We start from the raw sequence: 18,044 nt of genomic DNA on the forward strand, positions 1-18,044 counted from the left end.
TGCAAAGCAGCAACATAACGCGAGAATTAAGTTTAAGAAAAGTTTTTAAGAATTCTTATAAAAACGCGATAAATCGTCACTAAAAAAAAAGAATCTAAATATTTTAATTTATCATTTAATTTTCCATTCGCGTTAGATCGAAGATTTCGCATTTCTAGCGTCATGTAAAACCGTTTTGCGCGATATTCTCGAGAATCTCGAGTTAATATCTTTTCGCCGTGGCGCGCCATCATCGGGCGGACGATCGGTCGGTAAGGCAGGCAGCGCGGTGACCGGCGGCTCTCGCAGCGCCGCGCCGTTACGTTCTCCGTGCCTCCTCCCCGGCGGGTGGCGGCCGCGCCTCCTCCTATTCGCCGATTTTAATCTCGTTAGCGGACACGTGCGCGCCCCCCGCGCCCTACGGTGCTGGGTCCGATACGCAGGCAAGCCAGCGACGAGCGTACCGAGCGAGAGGAGAGCTGGGCTGCCGTGGGTGCCGCGTCGCCGGGGCTTCGCCAATCTGGTTTGGTCTAACAGGATTCACGGCTCGCGCGACGCTTCATAAAAGCTGCGCGCCGGACGGGCGCGGCGCGTGTCGCAAGGAGTTGCTCCGCTCGTGAGGTGTGGGCGCTCGTGCAGCAGCAGCAGCAGCGGCAGCAGCAGCAGCAGCGGCAGCAGCAGCCAACAGCAGGAGCAGCGGCAGCAGCAGTAATATAGACAGAGAAAGAGTGATAGATAGAGACGACGAGACGTCGTCACGGTGAACCTTCTCTCGCGGCGGTCCGACACGTCGCCGTCCTCGTCGTCGTCGCTAACGTGACCACGCGCATCGTCGTATGCCGCGCGCTCGTCTCGTGGTATCCTCGTGTCGCGCTCTCGCGTCATTCGGTGCGTCGGAGCAGCAGCAGCAGCAACAGCAACAGCAGCACCACCAGCGATAGCAGCAACAGAGCGGCGGCGGCAACAGCAGCGACAGCTTTTCGCGTGTGTCACGGCGCGAGCGGGACGGAGAGAAAAGCGGGCCCGCGCGGGAGCGAGCGAGAGCGAGAACGTGCGAGGAGTGAGTGAGCGAGCGAGGGAGAGAGAGAGAGAGAGAGCGAGCGAGAGAGAGGAGGGAGACGGAGCGCCGGTGGGTTACCACACCCAACACCGCGCGAGCCGGGGAGCCGATCGCCGAACGTCGCCGCTACGCCGCTCTCTCGAGAGCCTCTCTCTGGCCGCGCCGTGCGTGTAGTACTACGCGGGTGAGAAGGCGCGAGCGACCATCCAGGATTCGTCGATCGTCACCGGCTGCTTGTCAACCGGGCGCTGCTTCCGCCGTGCGCGCCGAGTGTTACCTTCCATCGCCGCGCGCCGGGATAAGAACAGCGAACACGGATAATAACCAAAGAGAGAGAGGAAGTGCAAAGAGGGAGTGAAGAAGTGCGCGAAGAGAAAGAGAGAGCGAGAGAGAGAGAGAGAGAGAGAGAGACGGAAAAAAGGAAGGAGCGAGTGAGAAAGGGACAGACGGACCTCGCCCTCTGCGAGGGAACGTCCGTCGAGGTTACGGCGACGTCGTGCCCGTGGGAAAGGCGAAACGTGCGCGCCCAGGGTGGTTACATGTGTGCTACGTGCGTGCGCGCGTGAGTAATAGACAGAGAAAGAGAGGTACATAATAGAGAATTATATACATATATAAACCGCGCTCACACACGCACACAGAAAGATTCGCATAGTGCGCCTCGAGACGAAAGCTCGCACTCGGGGCGAAACGTGCGTGCGCGCGAGCGCGAGTGGGACGGAGCGCGGAGACGAGGGCGTATAACGGGAGAGAAGGAAAGTGAAGAAGAGGAAAAGAAGAGAAAAAAGATCGGAGCGGAGCAGACGGAGCGGGCGAGTAGTCGGTGGACGACAGAGGCGCAGGCGGCGCGAGGGCTCGTGTGCGTGCGCGTAGACGCGCGTTGATGCGTCGCTGGCGTCGTCGAGCCCCGCCAGGAGCAGCGGCGCTGCGTAGACGCCGCCGTCGTTGAGGGGGGAAACACGGGTGCGCCGCCGGGGACGTTCCCCCGTCGTCGTCGTACTCGCCGCCGTCGCCGTCGCCGTCGTCGTCGCCGTCGTCGTGGTGACCGTCGTCGTGCCGGCCGTGCGAGTGCCAGTGGTGGTGGCAGTGGTGAAGGTGGAGGAGGCGGAGGAGGTGAAGGAGGTGGTGGTGGTGGTGGTGGTGGTGGTGGCAGTGGTGGTGGTGAGTTGCCGCAAGTGAGTGAAACACCACCGTCATCGTCGTCGTCGCCGCTGCCGTCGACGTGACCGTCGTCGTCCGTCGTCGCCGTCGTCGTCGCCGTCGCCGGTGGTGTCCACTGTCCGTAGTAGTAGTAGTAGTAGTATTAGAAACAGCGGTAGTGGGAGGCGGCGAGGAGGAGTGAGAGAGGCACCACCGGGACGTGAGAGACGGAGAGAGAGAGAGAGAAAGAGTAAGAGAGAGAGAGAGAGAGAGAGAGAGAGAGAGAGAGAGAGAGAGAGAGAGAGAGAGAGAGAGAGAGAGAGAGAGAGAGAGAAGACGGGGACCACGAGGACGGCGACGAGGCGTCATCGTCGTCGTCGTCGCTCGTTCGCCGTCGCCGCCGTCGTCGCCGCGGTGGCGAGACAATACCCGGCTTCCCGCCCGTCGTCTCCACCGGGACGATCGCCGACTTGCATCTTAACGCGTTTCTCGGGAGCGCCGCATCATCGGCGGCCGCGTGCGTGAAAGAGAGAAAGAGAAAGAGACAGGAGAGGAGCAGCAGCCGCGACGAAGGTCGCCGCCGGTCGGCGAGCAGCAGCGCTCGCCGTCCCCGCGAATCGCTCGTACATATACCCCTCCTCCCCCTGCCTCCTTCTTCGTCCACGACCTCCCCGATATTCCTGCCCCTCGGTCACTTCCTTTTCCTCCACCTCCTCCTTCTTCGCCTCCGTCTCCTCCGTCAAAGGAGGATTCCGCCGTTCTGAGCCATGGCGTGCTGCCTGTCGGAAGAGGCGAAGGAACAGAAACGCATCAACCAGGAAATCGAACGGCAGCTGCGGAGGGACAAGCGGGATGCCAGGCGGGAACTCAAACTGCTCCTGCTCGGTGAGTTTCGTCATTTGCTCATAAAAAGAAAGAAGGAGGCCGCCGCCGCCGCCGGCGCCGCTGAGCGCCGATAGAACGCGGAGCCGATAGAACGGCCGGCCGACCGGGGGCCGAGCGCTATAAAAATCTTTTGCTCTTCTCGCTCCCATCACGCCCCATCATCTTTTCGCACCGTGGAAAACATTGGGGGGGGGGACGTAGGCCGTGCGGATCGAGCAGTATAACGGGCAGGTTACTCCAAAAATAGCGAAAATTGTAACTCCGACGCACGCGAGGAATATAGCCGGGTTGGTTACTCCGGCTTAAACTTCTGTGCCGTGCCTGCCGTGCCGTCGTTTACCGGGGAAGGTAAAGCGAGTAATTTGCCACTCGACTTGCCTCCCCACTATATCCGCGGCGTAAACCCCGGCATTAGTCGGGAATACGAGGCCGGTAAAAGCAGAGACCGGCCGAGTGTGGCAAGTCGCCTCATTCGCTCGCTCGCTCGCTCGCTTTCCTCCCCGTTGGAGGAAATTAATGAAGGACGATAACGCTGTATGAACCCGGTAGGGAGATTAGTATAGCGAGTAGCAGCAAGTTGCCTACTCTCCCTGTTATTTCGATCGAGGCAGATATAGGTGTGTATAGCCCCCCCCCCCCTTTCCTTTACCTCGTATACGGAGACTTGTTTGTTTCCGAGAAACCGCTGGTTGTGAAGACGTAATTTCGCCGAGCACCATATTACCGGCGACTTAAATCTTAGGTAGAACGCCGGTTTCGCTCGAAGTCGACAGGGAGGCGAAGTCGGGGTAGTAACAGAGAGATGATTACGGAACAGGTGGGTGAATAACGTGCTCCCGGCTTCGTGTAAATCTGGCATTAGCATTACCGTTATCGTTGACTAAAAATCTACGTAGATCGAGAGCTTTATAAAGTTCGGCGAAAAACCATGACGCACAATTATAGATTTTATCTCTTTCTCCGTGAGGTGTATATATATAGCGTAATTTGTCTGTTAATGGAATTTTTTTATTCACCGATATCCCGAATAGTCAATTTTCCAGCGGATCGATTTACGCCGCTATCTATTATTACGTAGAAAAATGCGCAACGTTGACGGAATTTCCATCAGGCTGCGTGGCCAATTCGAATCAACCGCGATACTGAATAATCACGACAGGCGGCAGGAAGACGCCTTTTTAATAACGCGAGCCGACAGCGGTTTTGCGGAATAATAATCGAGATAGACGATCCGAGAGAGAAAAAATTCCGTTCAACGGACGTCGTAAGGCTCGTCGAAGCACGACTGTCAATTCCGTCGTCGTCCGAGAGAGAATGACGATTATTAATTTTGCCACTGGCCGTCGGCGAGATTACCCTGATTGACCCCTATGTACCTCTCCTTTAGAAAGAGTCCGCTCGAGCCCGTTTCATTCATGCGCGCCTCTCGCGAGCGGCGCGGCGCGCCGGCCGCGGCCGCGTGCCGTCGACTCCGACGCCGACGCCGACGCTGACGTCGACGCCGACGCCGGCGCCGCCCGGGAGGCGACGTCCGCGCGTCACGTACGTTTTCTCGTCCTGTGCACGAGGTCGATCGGCGCGGCCGGCGTGCGCTTGACAGCTCTTTCCCGACCTGCCGCCGCGCCGCGCCGCGCCGCGCCGCTCCGCGATGTACCGCTGCCTACTATACACGGTGTCCCCGGAACGTTACCGCCGCCGATCTCTTCTTAGTGACAATCTCGTCGGACGTCTAACTTTTCGGCACGGTATAACGTCTTGATGTTTAGCTTTTTAAACGAGTCGACGCGACGACGCGACGGGACGGATCGAGTTTGTTATTTATAAGATTCCACGTAAATACCGAGACGTATCTGAAATAAACCTTGCTAATCGGAGTTGATGCATGCCGGATCGGAAGATCTTTTAAATGTTGTGATTAATTAATCGTCAAATATGTTAAATCATCCTATCGTTAAATGTACATGAATCAGAGGGTTTTAATTGGGGTAACGAATGGGCTGTGAGAGTATAACGTGGTTGTTTGTGCGTTAAGTTTTTAGATTAAAGCCGGTTCTACAATACGTCGCAAACGATGGCAACTGCTAGTTGAAAAGTGTTATTTCCACGTTGCGCTTGTCAATTGCGGTTGTCAAAAGAGAGTTGGCAAACTTTTAACTTTTTTGGCGACAGTAACTGGCAATCGGCAATCAGAAATAACACTTTTCAACTAGCAGTTGCCATCATTTGCGACGTATTGTAAAACCGGCTTAAAAGTGATTTGTTTAAATTCAACGAGGAATAGGAATTTAATTCGGACGTTTCGACTCCACATTGAACCATCTTTAGCGGTGTAAAAAATTAATAAAAGTTTACGCAGAGGGGTTTACTTCACAGATTTTCGAAAGTAGATCTGGAAGGCGCAAATTGGTAATAGTTCATAAAGCTCGTGTAAAAAGTCTTAAAAGTCACCCGATCACAGCGTCTGATACGTCAACTTTTATCTCCGCACCACGGATCGGTAATGCGAGCGCCAGCTCGGAGGAGCCCTTTTGCGTCGCGCCGACTCGGCGTATTAAATTCGCCTCGCTTACGATCTGATGAGAAGTCGCATTGTTTTCCCCGACGTGCTCTCTGCGGTTTCGTGATTCACGCGAGCCGCGTGTGTGCATATTTACCCACCTATTCCGCGAAACGAAACACCAGCACTGGGCGTGCACTCGCGACGTCCCCTTATCGAGATTTATCATCTCGATCGTACGGAAGATCGTATATATCTTTTTCTTCAACGCGCAAAACCAGTTGCATTTACAGGCCCTGCTCTTTTCTGACACGCATTTTATATGTTCGCATTTGATACATTGCGCGTATTTTAATATAATTTTTATCAAGCATATAAATCTCTTTTCCTACACATATACATGTGTATTTATTTAAAAATGACAAGCTTGAAGTGAAGACATATCTGCAAAATATTCGATGAAATCGATTCGAGGACAGAAGGTCAATGCAGCAATATTTCTTTCGTCTGAAATTGCATAATAGATACCTAGATATTTTTTCAGTTTTTTTTTTTTTTTACTAAAAATTAGATGTCTTTACAATTTAACGGATAAAAATCAAACTCCTGTCGAGTATTATAGTAATCTGCACATCGTAGACCCATGAAATTTCGAGATACTTATATTATATCACTAGATTTTTACTTGGGACTAATCAGAATTCTTACAAATCATTTTTATATGTAGCGAATTAACTGTCGTCTGCGTTTGTTGATCAATTCCGTAATCGTCCAATAATCATCTCATTATCGATAATCACTATTTCTCGTTTATTACAGCTGTGCTTTTATCTAATCGTGGATTTTCTCGGAGATAATGTCCCCTGAAATGAAAAATCATGACTCTCGATGTTTAACCGTTGTTTTGCACCCTTATCTGACATCCGCTTTCGAAATTAATAGACTTTCGAATTTAATAGACTTGGCGCGGAGATGCACCGGTGCGGAAGAGCAACAGCTAATCGTCGTTGTCATCGTTGGACACGTTTCAATGAATCGCGTATATATAAGGTGTCTTGGAAAATTCGCAGTTATATTTTTGATATCGTATACTTTGAAATTATGCGATCAGCTTTTGCTCAGAAAATATTTTGGCGGATGTTATCATCCGTTACAATTCCGCGAATTTCACGCTGTTGAATATTAAAGGATGAAAATTTAAACCAGTACCTTGAGCTAAATAACATTTTGTTATTTTTAACTGTCATGTGTGTCGAAATTTATTATTTGAACGCAAAATAAGTATTATTTTAACTCCATTGATTTAATTAAATTAACATATTGCGTAGGAGTAGCAGTAGGAGTAGAGAATGGTTAAAAATGACTCAAATTGAGTATAATTTGACATTACGAATTTAACAAGTGCAATGACCAGTATGAAGTGACCAGTTAATCGAATAAATCTTTATTAAAATAGATAAAAATAGACTACACATACATATTTATATAATTTATATATTTACACAGTAAAAAATCGTGTGTACATAGCGGTCCATATGTTAAAATTTTCTTGTGTTACCAAGATTTGATTATTATTTCAATGTAAAATTAACATACAACAGCTATGTTATTATTTTCTTAACATTTTCATGTGTTACATTTATTTCAACATGATAACTTAACGTATGTATAACTTTATGTATGTCATTTAGAAATTAAATATTATTTTGAGTTTTTTTAACACAATTTTTTAAAAATTAACACGTCTTAAAGTTATTTTAACACATAAACAAAAGTTAAAGTAAATTTTCCAATAATTGTATAAACTTTGACATACAAAATAATTAAATTTACTAAAATTAAGTGTTTCTATTACACACAATTCAAGTAAAATAATTAATATCATGTGTTAATATAACTTGAAAAATAAAGTCAAAAGAACAAATATAAATGTAAAGTATAGTGTCATTAATTAACATTTCTAATTTGTTAACAAGTAACACACGATGAATGAGTCATTTTTACTTAAAATTTAGCGTGGACTTTCTGGGACATGTACAATATGTTAAAATTACGTCTTATTTTTTACTGTGTATATAAATTTTTTTATACTATAAGTTGAACCGTATTTCAATGTTTTTGATGTCCGACTCAAGCGTAAACTTTCGTCAGATAATATGTCGTTGTAAATTACCGCGAATTATCGGCCATTCAGTCGGACAATCCGGACATTCGTGAGTTCCTAAGATTCGCGCTCGCGCTCATCAAATCCAATTTCGAAAATAAAGGGTTCAATTAATGTGGCGCCGGCCGATCGCCGATTCAGTCCTTTCTCGGGGCGCTCGGCCAAGTTCCCGAGTTGTCGAACTGTGGAGACGTCGTGTCTGTCGACTCGGCGAAATTGTAAATCGCGGGCCAGCGGCAATCCAATTTCGACGATTGTACGCGGCCACGCTCTGCTGTACGTTACGCATGCACGTACAGGCTACGTTCGGGGAGCGCGCTATTAGCGCTATTGATGCCTCATTCTATATTTATCGCTCATCAGGTGTAAAACAAGGATAGAATAAGCAAATAGCGCTAATAGCGCGCTCCCCGAACGCAGCCACAATACACACACATCCGCGCTGCTCGCGGCACAACAATTCGCGCGAGGTTGGAAGAACAATTCGCGCGATTCCTGACGCGGTTTCGCGTTCCGTTGGTTATCGAGAGCGCGTACGCGTTCTTTCTTGTGGAATGCATCCGCTAAACGCGTGATACACCCCGATTGGACGATACGTGATCCTGCGACGAGTTCTTTGTCGCCGTACGATTGCGAGTGGCTGCCACTTCGTGACTCCGTGAGAATTTATTAAATCTGCCGCACCAAGATAATTCTAATAATACCACGTTAATTAAACATCGTTAATTTTTTCCCCAAGCATTATATGATTCGGCAGATGTTTGCCTTTTTTTTATCTTGAAACTTTGTTCTAATATCAACGATCATTTGGTCTGAAGCTTTCACAAGATAGTGAAAGTATTTTATAAATAATATAAATTGAATTTGGGAGGGACAAAATTTTGTTTATATATTAAGAATTTATTTGTTGCACAAAATGCTTTGCAAGTAATATACATATAAAATATTTATTCTATTTAAATTGGTGACGAAAATTTTTATATAAAGATGGCGAGGCATAAAAACAATTTCGAGTTGTAAGACGATTAAAGATGAAGGTTTCGTCGAAAATTAAACTATAAGAATGTAATTGGAATGTAAATAAGACTTTGTTTTTTTATTTAATTTTAAGTAAACTTAATTTTTTAACAAACGTTTAAAATCTTTTTATTATGATAAAAGTAGTTTGCATCTTTTACTGCAAATAAACATTAATGTAGTCAAAATATATAACTGTTAAATTTTCTGGAACAGATTTTCATATCGGAATTAAATTAAGAACTCTCTCCTAACGTTTCGTAAGGTATGAATCATCCTGCGTTTATACGAGCAGTCATGAACCGATTTAAGAGAATTAAATGCTATAATTAGAGCAACTTTTTTAAATCGAAGATACGAGCAGGCCGGCTATGGCACTTTATTTGACCAATCCGTGAGAGTTTTGTCACAAGTATGATCTCAGTCTATCACGTCATCCTCAATCCTCAAATAATCTCGGCACACCTTCCACCTTTTGTCTTTTTCCGTTATCGAAGTAACGGAGATACCACAGAAAGAAGTACCGGGATACTCTCTCTCGGACTCTGTTCTTCCGGTCGCGGAGACGTGAGCGGCGTGACAAGTGAGGCACGATTCTCTCGGTCGCATTTCTTCTCATAAGAGCTCCAGTTGTCGCCAATTAAGCTCTCGATCTTCAGCTATCGCGCCTTTTTGCATCTCACGTATGCAAAGATTTTTGACGTACCAAGCTCGATTCATCGGATTCATTGAAGTATTTCCGAAATATTTTCGCCGAAAATTCTTTCTTTCTCCTTCTCTCTGTCTCTCCCTCTCTCTCTCTCAGAAAAGGCTCGAACGTGACTAGACTATGCCGGGCTTTGACTGACCTCGAGCTGCGAAATCTGCAAGGGCAGATTTCTGGACGGTCTGTGGAAAAAAAGCACCGGAGTAAATTCCGCTGGTAGTAATTCGCGCTGTAGTATCGAGTCGGCCGCCGCCGCCGTGCCGGTCGTCCGAGTATTATTAGCGCGCTCGTAAACAGCGGCCCCGGAAGTAGTGACATTAAAGATTGCGGTCGCTTCCGTAGCCGCGTGCGAGCCGCGTGCCCGCCGCGCCGGGTCTGGCTTACTACCACGCTGACCTTTTGTCGAACAATGTGGCACAGAAACGGTTGCGAGCTGAATGGCCGTTATTTAACGAAATGCACCGTGTTAAACAAGCCATGCCGCATTCGTCCGAATTTCTTTCCTCGAAGAATCGACGCGAGAATACACGTGCTGTATATATATATATTTTTTTTTTACAATTAAAATAGGTTTTCTTAGAACATTTAGGATAATAAGGACTGTGTGTACCGGGCTTGAAAAGATAAAAATATATTCTATAAATTTGGAAGGGGTAGATAACGCATACAAAATATTTTATTATATTTATGAATATTACCGTTATCTCGTAAAAAAAAAAACATAATTGAATTACAATAATTTTTACTTTAGGAAAGTCCTGTCGCGCGTCGTCGTATAGAACTAAAATTAGGCTCTTATAAATAAGTCGATCATGAAATCGATTTGTTATTTTTAATCCGTGTGCGTTAAGCCGCGAAGGCCTTCAGTGAGGTAAATAACTCCATAATTAAGTCTACCAATCCATTTAAATCTTCTCTAAGAAAAAATCAACTCCTTGTTCTTAAAAAATTATACGTTCTTACTACAACGCATTTATATTATATCTCACGGAGGTGCATCACATTATAATATATTATACTTGAAGATTTATGAGGAAATACCAAAAATAAAATTTTGTATAAATCTACATTTTTTAACAATTGTATGTTTGGAGATAAAACGTTCTCTCTCTGTGTTTTCTCTTTCATATTTAAAATATTCTACAAATAGCAGTCATTCAATTTTGTTATCTGACTTTGGTACATTGTTACAATAAAATTGTATCTTACATTTTTTTTGCAATGGAATGGCAATTTCTCAAATATTATAATCGCATTCTTTTTCATGTTAAATTTTTGAACGCCATAAACATCTCAAAATATTTTATGACCGTTTTAAGCAAATAATATTAACATAATTATTAATAACAATTGATAGTATTGAACCTGTTTTGTATTGTAAGGAGTATTGTATCAAAAATCTATTAGCCATGTCATTTTAAACGCGAAACGGAGATCGTCATTTTTAGGCAATTTGCGGCGCGAGCAATAACTAAAATTAAGCCCTTATAAATAAGCCTATCGTAAAATCGATTTTTTATTTTTTAATCCGTGTGCATTAGCCCGCGAAGGTCCTTGCCGAGGTATTTTCCGCGCGACGCTATTTTCGCCGTGCGTTTGACACATCATGCAGGATTGCTGCGAGTCTGGGAAACCGTAGAAACCTGGAAAAGAGTCGGCGAGAAGTTAAAACTGGTCGAAGGATACCGAAGAGAACCAGGGAAATCGGTAAACATTTTCCGAGTTCCTCATCGCGAGGTATAGAAGCGGGATAAAAAATCATTTAATCAACAATTTTGACGATATTTAACCCTCCGTCTGTATACGTTTTCTTTTGCACCGTTGGAGTGTATACGTGGGTCTGTCACGTTTGACGCTATTTTTCCTTATCTTAAAGTACGTAAAGTACGTAGAAAAATCTGAAAAAAGATCACAAAACATCTGTCTACATTGTAGTTGACGATTTTATAGTCATTTCGATAATCATTGTTTATTTAATATTTTCTAGCAGGCTTGCAAGTTTTACAATTACGAGCAGATAGGTATCACTTTGGCTCGACCACCGTGGACGGAAAGAACGATTTTGCTGAAGTATCTAAAAATTTAGCTAGATACAGATCTGAAGATAATTTTGTTGCACCATCAAAATAATTATGTAGAACACTCAAACTGATTGCTAAAATGTCAAAATTATTCACAGCATTATCATCATACTTCAGGGACCTACTATAATTATTTTGATGGTGCAACAAAATTATTTTCAGGTCTGTATCTATAGCTAAATTTTTAGATACTTCAGCAAAACCGTTCTTTCCGTGTACAGACGGAGGATTAAATATTATGCTAACCGTCGTTATGCATAAGAGATGCAGCAGACGAAAACTGTAAAATCGTAAAGTAAATATGATAAGATAAAATATACATATGTAAAGTGGAAAAAAAACAGAAAGAAAGAGGTACATATGGTAAAAAAGGTGATGACAGACGATAACGAAGCCGGTTTTTTTTTTGCGTGTGTGCATCAGTATTTATTTTCATTCTGTTTACTCAGTTTGCTTCGCCCCTCTTTCGCGGCGCTAACAAATGCGACCGCTTTTATATACGTGTTACATCGTAATCAGGCGAGTAACGACAAGTAATGAATCTTATCGCGTATTGTCGTTTAACGGGGCGACAATCAATTTAGTCGGCCGCGTGGTAGGAGGAGAACGTTGTTCCACGATGTATCCTAGATAATCTTTAATTATCTTCATTGGCAAGTTACAGCAAATTTACGCGCGTTCGATATATCGGGAGCATCTGCATACACTCCGTACGGATCTTGCACATATAAGTGTCACTCGCTGTGCACGTATGTGTGTGTGTGTGTGTGTGTGTGTGTGTGTGTGTGTGTGTGTGTGTGTGTGTGTGTATGTGTGTATGTATAGTATATGCGTCCATATGGATGCTTCCGTAGCGCATGTCGTTCGATCGAGCGGAATATTACGTTAATCCCAGTTTCGAATATTCCGTCTATTTCGCGTTAAATGGCGAACTAGCGGCGCTAACTCACTGCCGCGACAGTCGCAAGACGTCGATATTCGGTTTTGGTCGAATTTATGATTCCTTATGATAATCGCGTTGAAATCAACAATTCACAGTGAAATCATGCTATATGCACTATACATACCACCTATTATACCTGTCTGTTTTATGCATTTATATTGGATTACAAGATATCATGTTTTTACTGAGTTAATTGCTGCAAAAGCTTTGACAAATCTCTCCTCAAATCGATTTTTTCTTGATAAATATATCTATCAAAGAAAATCACTCTCTATTAAATTTTTTTTTAATTTTTGACATTAATTTCGACATCTGAGTTAACAAACAAATTAAAGTTTCATTATACTGAAATGCTTATTAAAAACGAATAAGATTATTATTTATTTGGCTTTTTAAAGCTTAGCTTATGGAAAGCCTCTCATTTTTAATCGCTCACAGCAGAAAAACTATAAATGGTTTGATATTTTGATATTAAGATCCTTTGTCTCTCCAATTTTGTTTAATATAAAATACAGTGACTTTACCGCGTCACCTTTTCATCATAAAATGAAGAATCTAAGAGTTCACATTAGGCCGCAGTCATATATATCATATATATGTAGTAGTCCTGGTATATATAAAAGTTATATTTTTATCCATTTTTATTCACGGCTTTACACATCGCTATTGCACCCCACGACTCATGTAAGAATACTTATGACACTTTGAACTATCGAAGTATCGATATTTTACCTTCGATATATTAGCCAACGCACATTAGCCGTAACTATGCCTTTTTGGACACGTGCGTTTCCATAGGGAGCTCTTCTTCCCCTCCCTCCTCTCTTTTTCTTCTCTCGTTTCGAGATTCCGGCACCGGATTCTAAAAATAATCGCCACATATAATGTTACACTCGGAATAAAAGCCGCCAAATTATTCCACGTGTACGCGGCGAACAATCGCCATGCTAACGATCAACAAATAACGCGAGTTTCCTCTCCTATTCGCGGTAGGCGATAAACACAGATAAGCCGATAAAAAGCCCCGTGGAGCTTCTCGGGCCGTGAGCAGGGTTTAAAAATAGAGCTCATTGAATCGCTGAAACACCGTCGCTGATTGCGCAATCACGCGATCGCTGAAAACACGCGGTCGTTAATCGCGCGTTAATCGCTTTTATATAGACGGGGATCGCGTAAACATCGAAACGCGTGCGTGACTCCGCACGGAATGTAACTCCACGACCCGTCGATACTTCAATTGTGTATATTACATTCGAAAATACATGTAAAAGAGAAAAACTGTACGGGCCATCCCGATATATTGACGAGAAATAGACAATATTATCTTTTTTTTTTTGTAAATTTTTTGTATTCAGCGAAAATTTGAAGACGGCTATTATTTTTGCATTCGATATCAGTCATCTTAATTTTGTTAAGACAAAATCGTTTTCATAAATGAAGAACCAATTTTTTTATATCTGTGAAACTTAATTTACGAAAAGAACATTTTTAAAAATATCTTGTAGCTCGAAGACTATATTAGTACCGTCACACTTTTTTGGAATAAATAATGAGAACAGACTCCAGATTTCACGAGATATTTTTGCTTCCATTTGTTCAGTTCTAGGACAATCTGTATAACTTCATAAAAATTTGCCAGAAATTGGCAATATTTTGCGTTATCTCTCGCAAGCGAAATAGAAACGAAAGATACAATTTAGCATGAAAGAGAGAGAGAGAGAGAGAGAGAGAGAGAAAAAATAGAATTGCTTTTTACATAGAAATATTTTCTGCGTAACGAAAATAAATCTTATTTATATGGATAAAAATTCCATAAATGTACAATACGCTGTAATATCAAATCGATGACAGACGTAAACAACAATTTTTAACGTGAAAGAAAACGATTTATTGTGCTTTTTGTGTGCAAGTTTCCTGTTTACATCACGCACGTTTTCCACCGTCATTATTATACAAATATGTTTATGGAAACAATTGCCAATAATTTATCTACTCACAATTTATTTACATAAAGTTCTCACGCGATAACTTAAACAAAATACTTCTCCCAATTAAGAATTTAATCGACTGTACTGGCAATGATTATAATCGTGGTAACGATTATAATCGTTATTTATATTATAAGCATCTAAAATTACATCAATTTTAGAATGACCAGAATCCTTGGTCGAAACGCGGTGACGATTTGTCACGATGATTATAATCGTTGCCAGTACAGTCGATTAAATTCTTAATTGGGTTAATTATTGACTGGCCAAGTAAATGTTACTTATTCGGTTCAAAATACTTCTCTTTCCTTTCGCTTGAAATGGCCGCTACTATCATCTCCGGAAGTATTGACCTTTCCTTTTGAACATCTTGCGTAACCCCTTAAATACGGAAGGATTATGCAATAATATCTACGATTTTTTTTTTTTTTTTTAAGGAAAACGATTCGAAAATTGTTGTGCAAATGGCAAGCGGGTACGGAAAGTATTAAACGGCGTTTTCCGTCGATCATATAACGTTCCGCATGCACCGTCAAAATTAATTTTAGCGCGGCAGCGGAAATGTGATTTGAATTATCGTTTCCACTTGAGCGATCCAACCCGGATGCATTTTGTTGGCGTTTGTGAAACTTTATGCGAGTCGTTCTCCTAGAAACCTATTGAACATTTTACAAAAAATTGTACTTTAATCGTTTTAATATGTCATAAAAAATAAGAGCAATTATAGGACACCTTACAGATGCGGTAATTACGCAAATAACGAGTACATATTCTTTTCTTTATTAAATACCCAATATTGGTTAAAATAAACAATAATGTTAATTGAAGTGAGATAATCCTCAAACGTCACGCTTCAGGAGTCAACCTCGAACGCCACACTGGGGTCTAACAGGCACAGCGGTTTCAATCGCAAATCAATTCTCTCCGTATATCTCTCGTCACTGGATAATAGGTCGAAGAGATTTCTTGGGAATCTGAGTATAGAGATATCGGCGAGTCAAAAATCACTGTTTAAAAATAATTAGCGAAGAATGTCACGCGGGAGTTTCACCGCATTTTCTAAAGGCTCGTGACGCATTATACTCCAACGTGACGTTTCAAGGGTTAATTGTAATTTACCCTTCTTACGCAAGGGAAGGGAAAGGGTATCGGGCTCCGAGTCGCAGAAAAACTGGTCATTTTATCGATACCTCACCTTTACTTCGGACGCAACATTTTATTTTTCTCCGGGAGCGTCCCTCTTTAATAACTAAAATTGCTTCCCTACGTCAGCGGTGTTATATAGCCATTTATTTTTAATCGGTGCTCATTCAGTCGCGCCTGAACAATGTACCTAACGGCGTTGGCATTCAGTACGGGAAATAATGTCACGATTGTGCGCCAAAGGCCTCCGCCGACAAGACTTTTACAGCCGCGCGCGCAACTTTTCACGTGCATTGTGCGCGTGCACCGACGACAGACGATATGATGTTACTCCTGGAGAGAAAGAAAGCGGGAGAGGGCATGAACACACGCCGGCGATTTATAAACAATTATTTCTATGGGAAGGCTGTACCGAATTGATCTCTCAATACCTCCCGGTGCATTCCCCTCCCTGAATTGTGTGTCGCGCGTATACAACATTGCTCGCGAACGAATCGCGGATAATTTAAATTGGAATTAATTTTTTAGAGCGTCCGCGGCATCCAATGTTTTATCCGAAAGAAAAGGTCGTTTGGGGAAACAAAAAAGTAAAGTTTGTAAATTTATTTCTATATTACGAATATCTTTCAATGTGAAAGACAATTTTAGTTGTTTCTTTTACGTTAATTTTTACCTTTGGATTTTATAACCCTTGCAGTTTAATTAGCTTTATTTTCTTTCATCAATTTCAAAGAGGAGAGGGGCAGACACTGGTTAATATAGGATGTACTAGAATGTAGTGGACACGCTGGCGCGAAAGGATTAAATTGCCATTATTGTAGATTGTCTTTGAAAAATTAAGGAGATTTAACGTATGTTTATAAGGTCTTAATCGGTTAATTATTATTCGAAGGGGACAGTGCGAGATCAGAAGGCTGTAATTTTAGTAATTCGATAGCGGCGCTTAAGCGGCGTTTAATTAAAGTGGAAAATGTATTTAACGCCGCGCGTTTCTAAACTGATCAAATGGATCGGGATGAGGTGCCACTGAACGAATGTGTCGCTTATCGTGTATCGCGCGTTCAAATAATAATTATAGGTAATTAATAGCAATAGTCGTGCGAGAAACAAAGGCTTATTCGCAAACAGGGTGTCGCACGATAATGATGGGACGTCCGTAACCGAATTAGGTACGTGCTTTCGAAATCATTTTTGGACGAGAAGCCCAAATGTACGTCGGATTCAATTTTGCAATAGAGCAATGTGTATGCTCCAAATTAGTCGCAATTTTTACGTATTCCTTTGGAATCGATCTTTCTTTAATAAAATTATCGAAAAATGAAAGATTTTTGCGAATTAAGCGTCAGAAATGAAATTAGAACAGAATAATTCTGAATAATATAATATTTAAAGAAAGTATATTGTTAATTAAAGCTTTGTGAGATATTCGTTAGACGCTACGTTACTCATGTGTTACTGCACTGAGAAACCCATTTTGTTGAATCAACTAAATCTTTGGTTGGATATGGAGCAAAATTTGGTTCACATAACAAAAAATTTAGTTATGTTAAACAATTTTTGTTATGTTAACCAAATTTTTTGTTATATTAACTAAAGAATTGGTTTGCTTCATATCCAACCAAAGATTTAGTTGATTCAACAAAATGGGTTTCTCAGTGTGTATATATATTTTATTTTTATTATTTTTCAATTTAATTACCGCTATATTGGCATGTTAATTATCGTACGCTGTTATTAGTGTATAATTTACATTTCATAAAATGTGTGTATAATTATTGGCGTGTATAATTGGTGTGTTCCGTTGTATTTTGATGTGTTATTCGCTATGCCGTACGCGCATACGTGGTATGTGCATGTGTATATGCACATAACGAAAATATTTTGCCGAATTGCTTGGACAATATATCTCTCTCTCGCTGCTTCTGTTCGCGCTAAAACGAGGGTTTTTGAATATTTTATTACGCACGATCCTCGCAAACGGAATAAACTTACGGAGCTCCGTTTAGGGGATGCCTCGTGATCTCTGTGCTTTGTTAAATTTACTGCGTGATTTGTTCGCAAGCTGAAGCTTAATCCTTTATTCCTTCGAGCTAGCTTCGTTTTAGTTTTGACTGCGCGTCATACTTAAATTATAATTTACATTTTTTTTTCTTATACTTAAATTTATTTGGATTTTCCTCATACTTAAATTAATCTGCATTTTTTTCCTCATGCGATGTGTTAATTAATTATAATATAATACAAAATGTAATTAATATAGTATAAATATAATATAATATAATTAATAATCTAATTTAATTGCGTAGATTACATTCGAACTTTCAAGTACTTTTAGATAGTAGTGAATGATTGCGAGACATGGTGTATCATTTTTATACATCTATTCGCTACGTTCGATACAATGCGCTATAGGCGCGGCATGGCACAACGTTCGAATAAAC

At 42.3% G+C, this 18,044-nt stretch overlaps 1 protein-coding gene across 5 annotated transcripts in view; it reads left to right on the forward strand.

Moving 5' to 3' along the window:
• Positions 1-359: 359 nt before the first annotated feature.
• Galphaq (G protein alpha q subunit) overlaps positions 360-18,044 on the forward strand; it is a 38,216-nt gene continuing 20,531 nt past the window's right edge. Inside the window, exon 1 of one of the 5 annotated variants that reach the window (XM_071708524.1) lies at positions 360-3,064. In XM_071708524.1, coding sequence (XP_071564625.1) covers positions 2,947-3,064 — 118 coding nt within the window. In that variant the 5' untranslated portion in view covers positions 360-2,946. The remainder of the gene's footprint in view (positions 3,065-18,044) is intronic. The other 4 variants (XM_071708525.1, XM_071708523.1, XM_071708522.1 and 1 more) reach the window with 4 other exon arrangements.

Source organism: Temnothorax nylanderi, unplaced genomic scaffold (assembly GCF_030848795.1).
Source record: "Temnothorax nylanderi isolate EJ_2023f unplaced genomic scaffold, tnyl_v1.0 TNYL_tig0069_pilon, whole genome shotgun sequence".
NCBI lineage: Eukaryota > Metazoa > Arthropoda > Insecta > Hymenoptera > Formicidae > Temnothorax > Temnothorax nylanderi.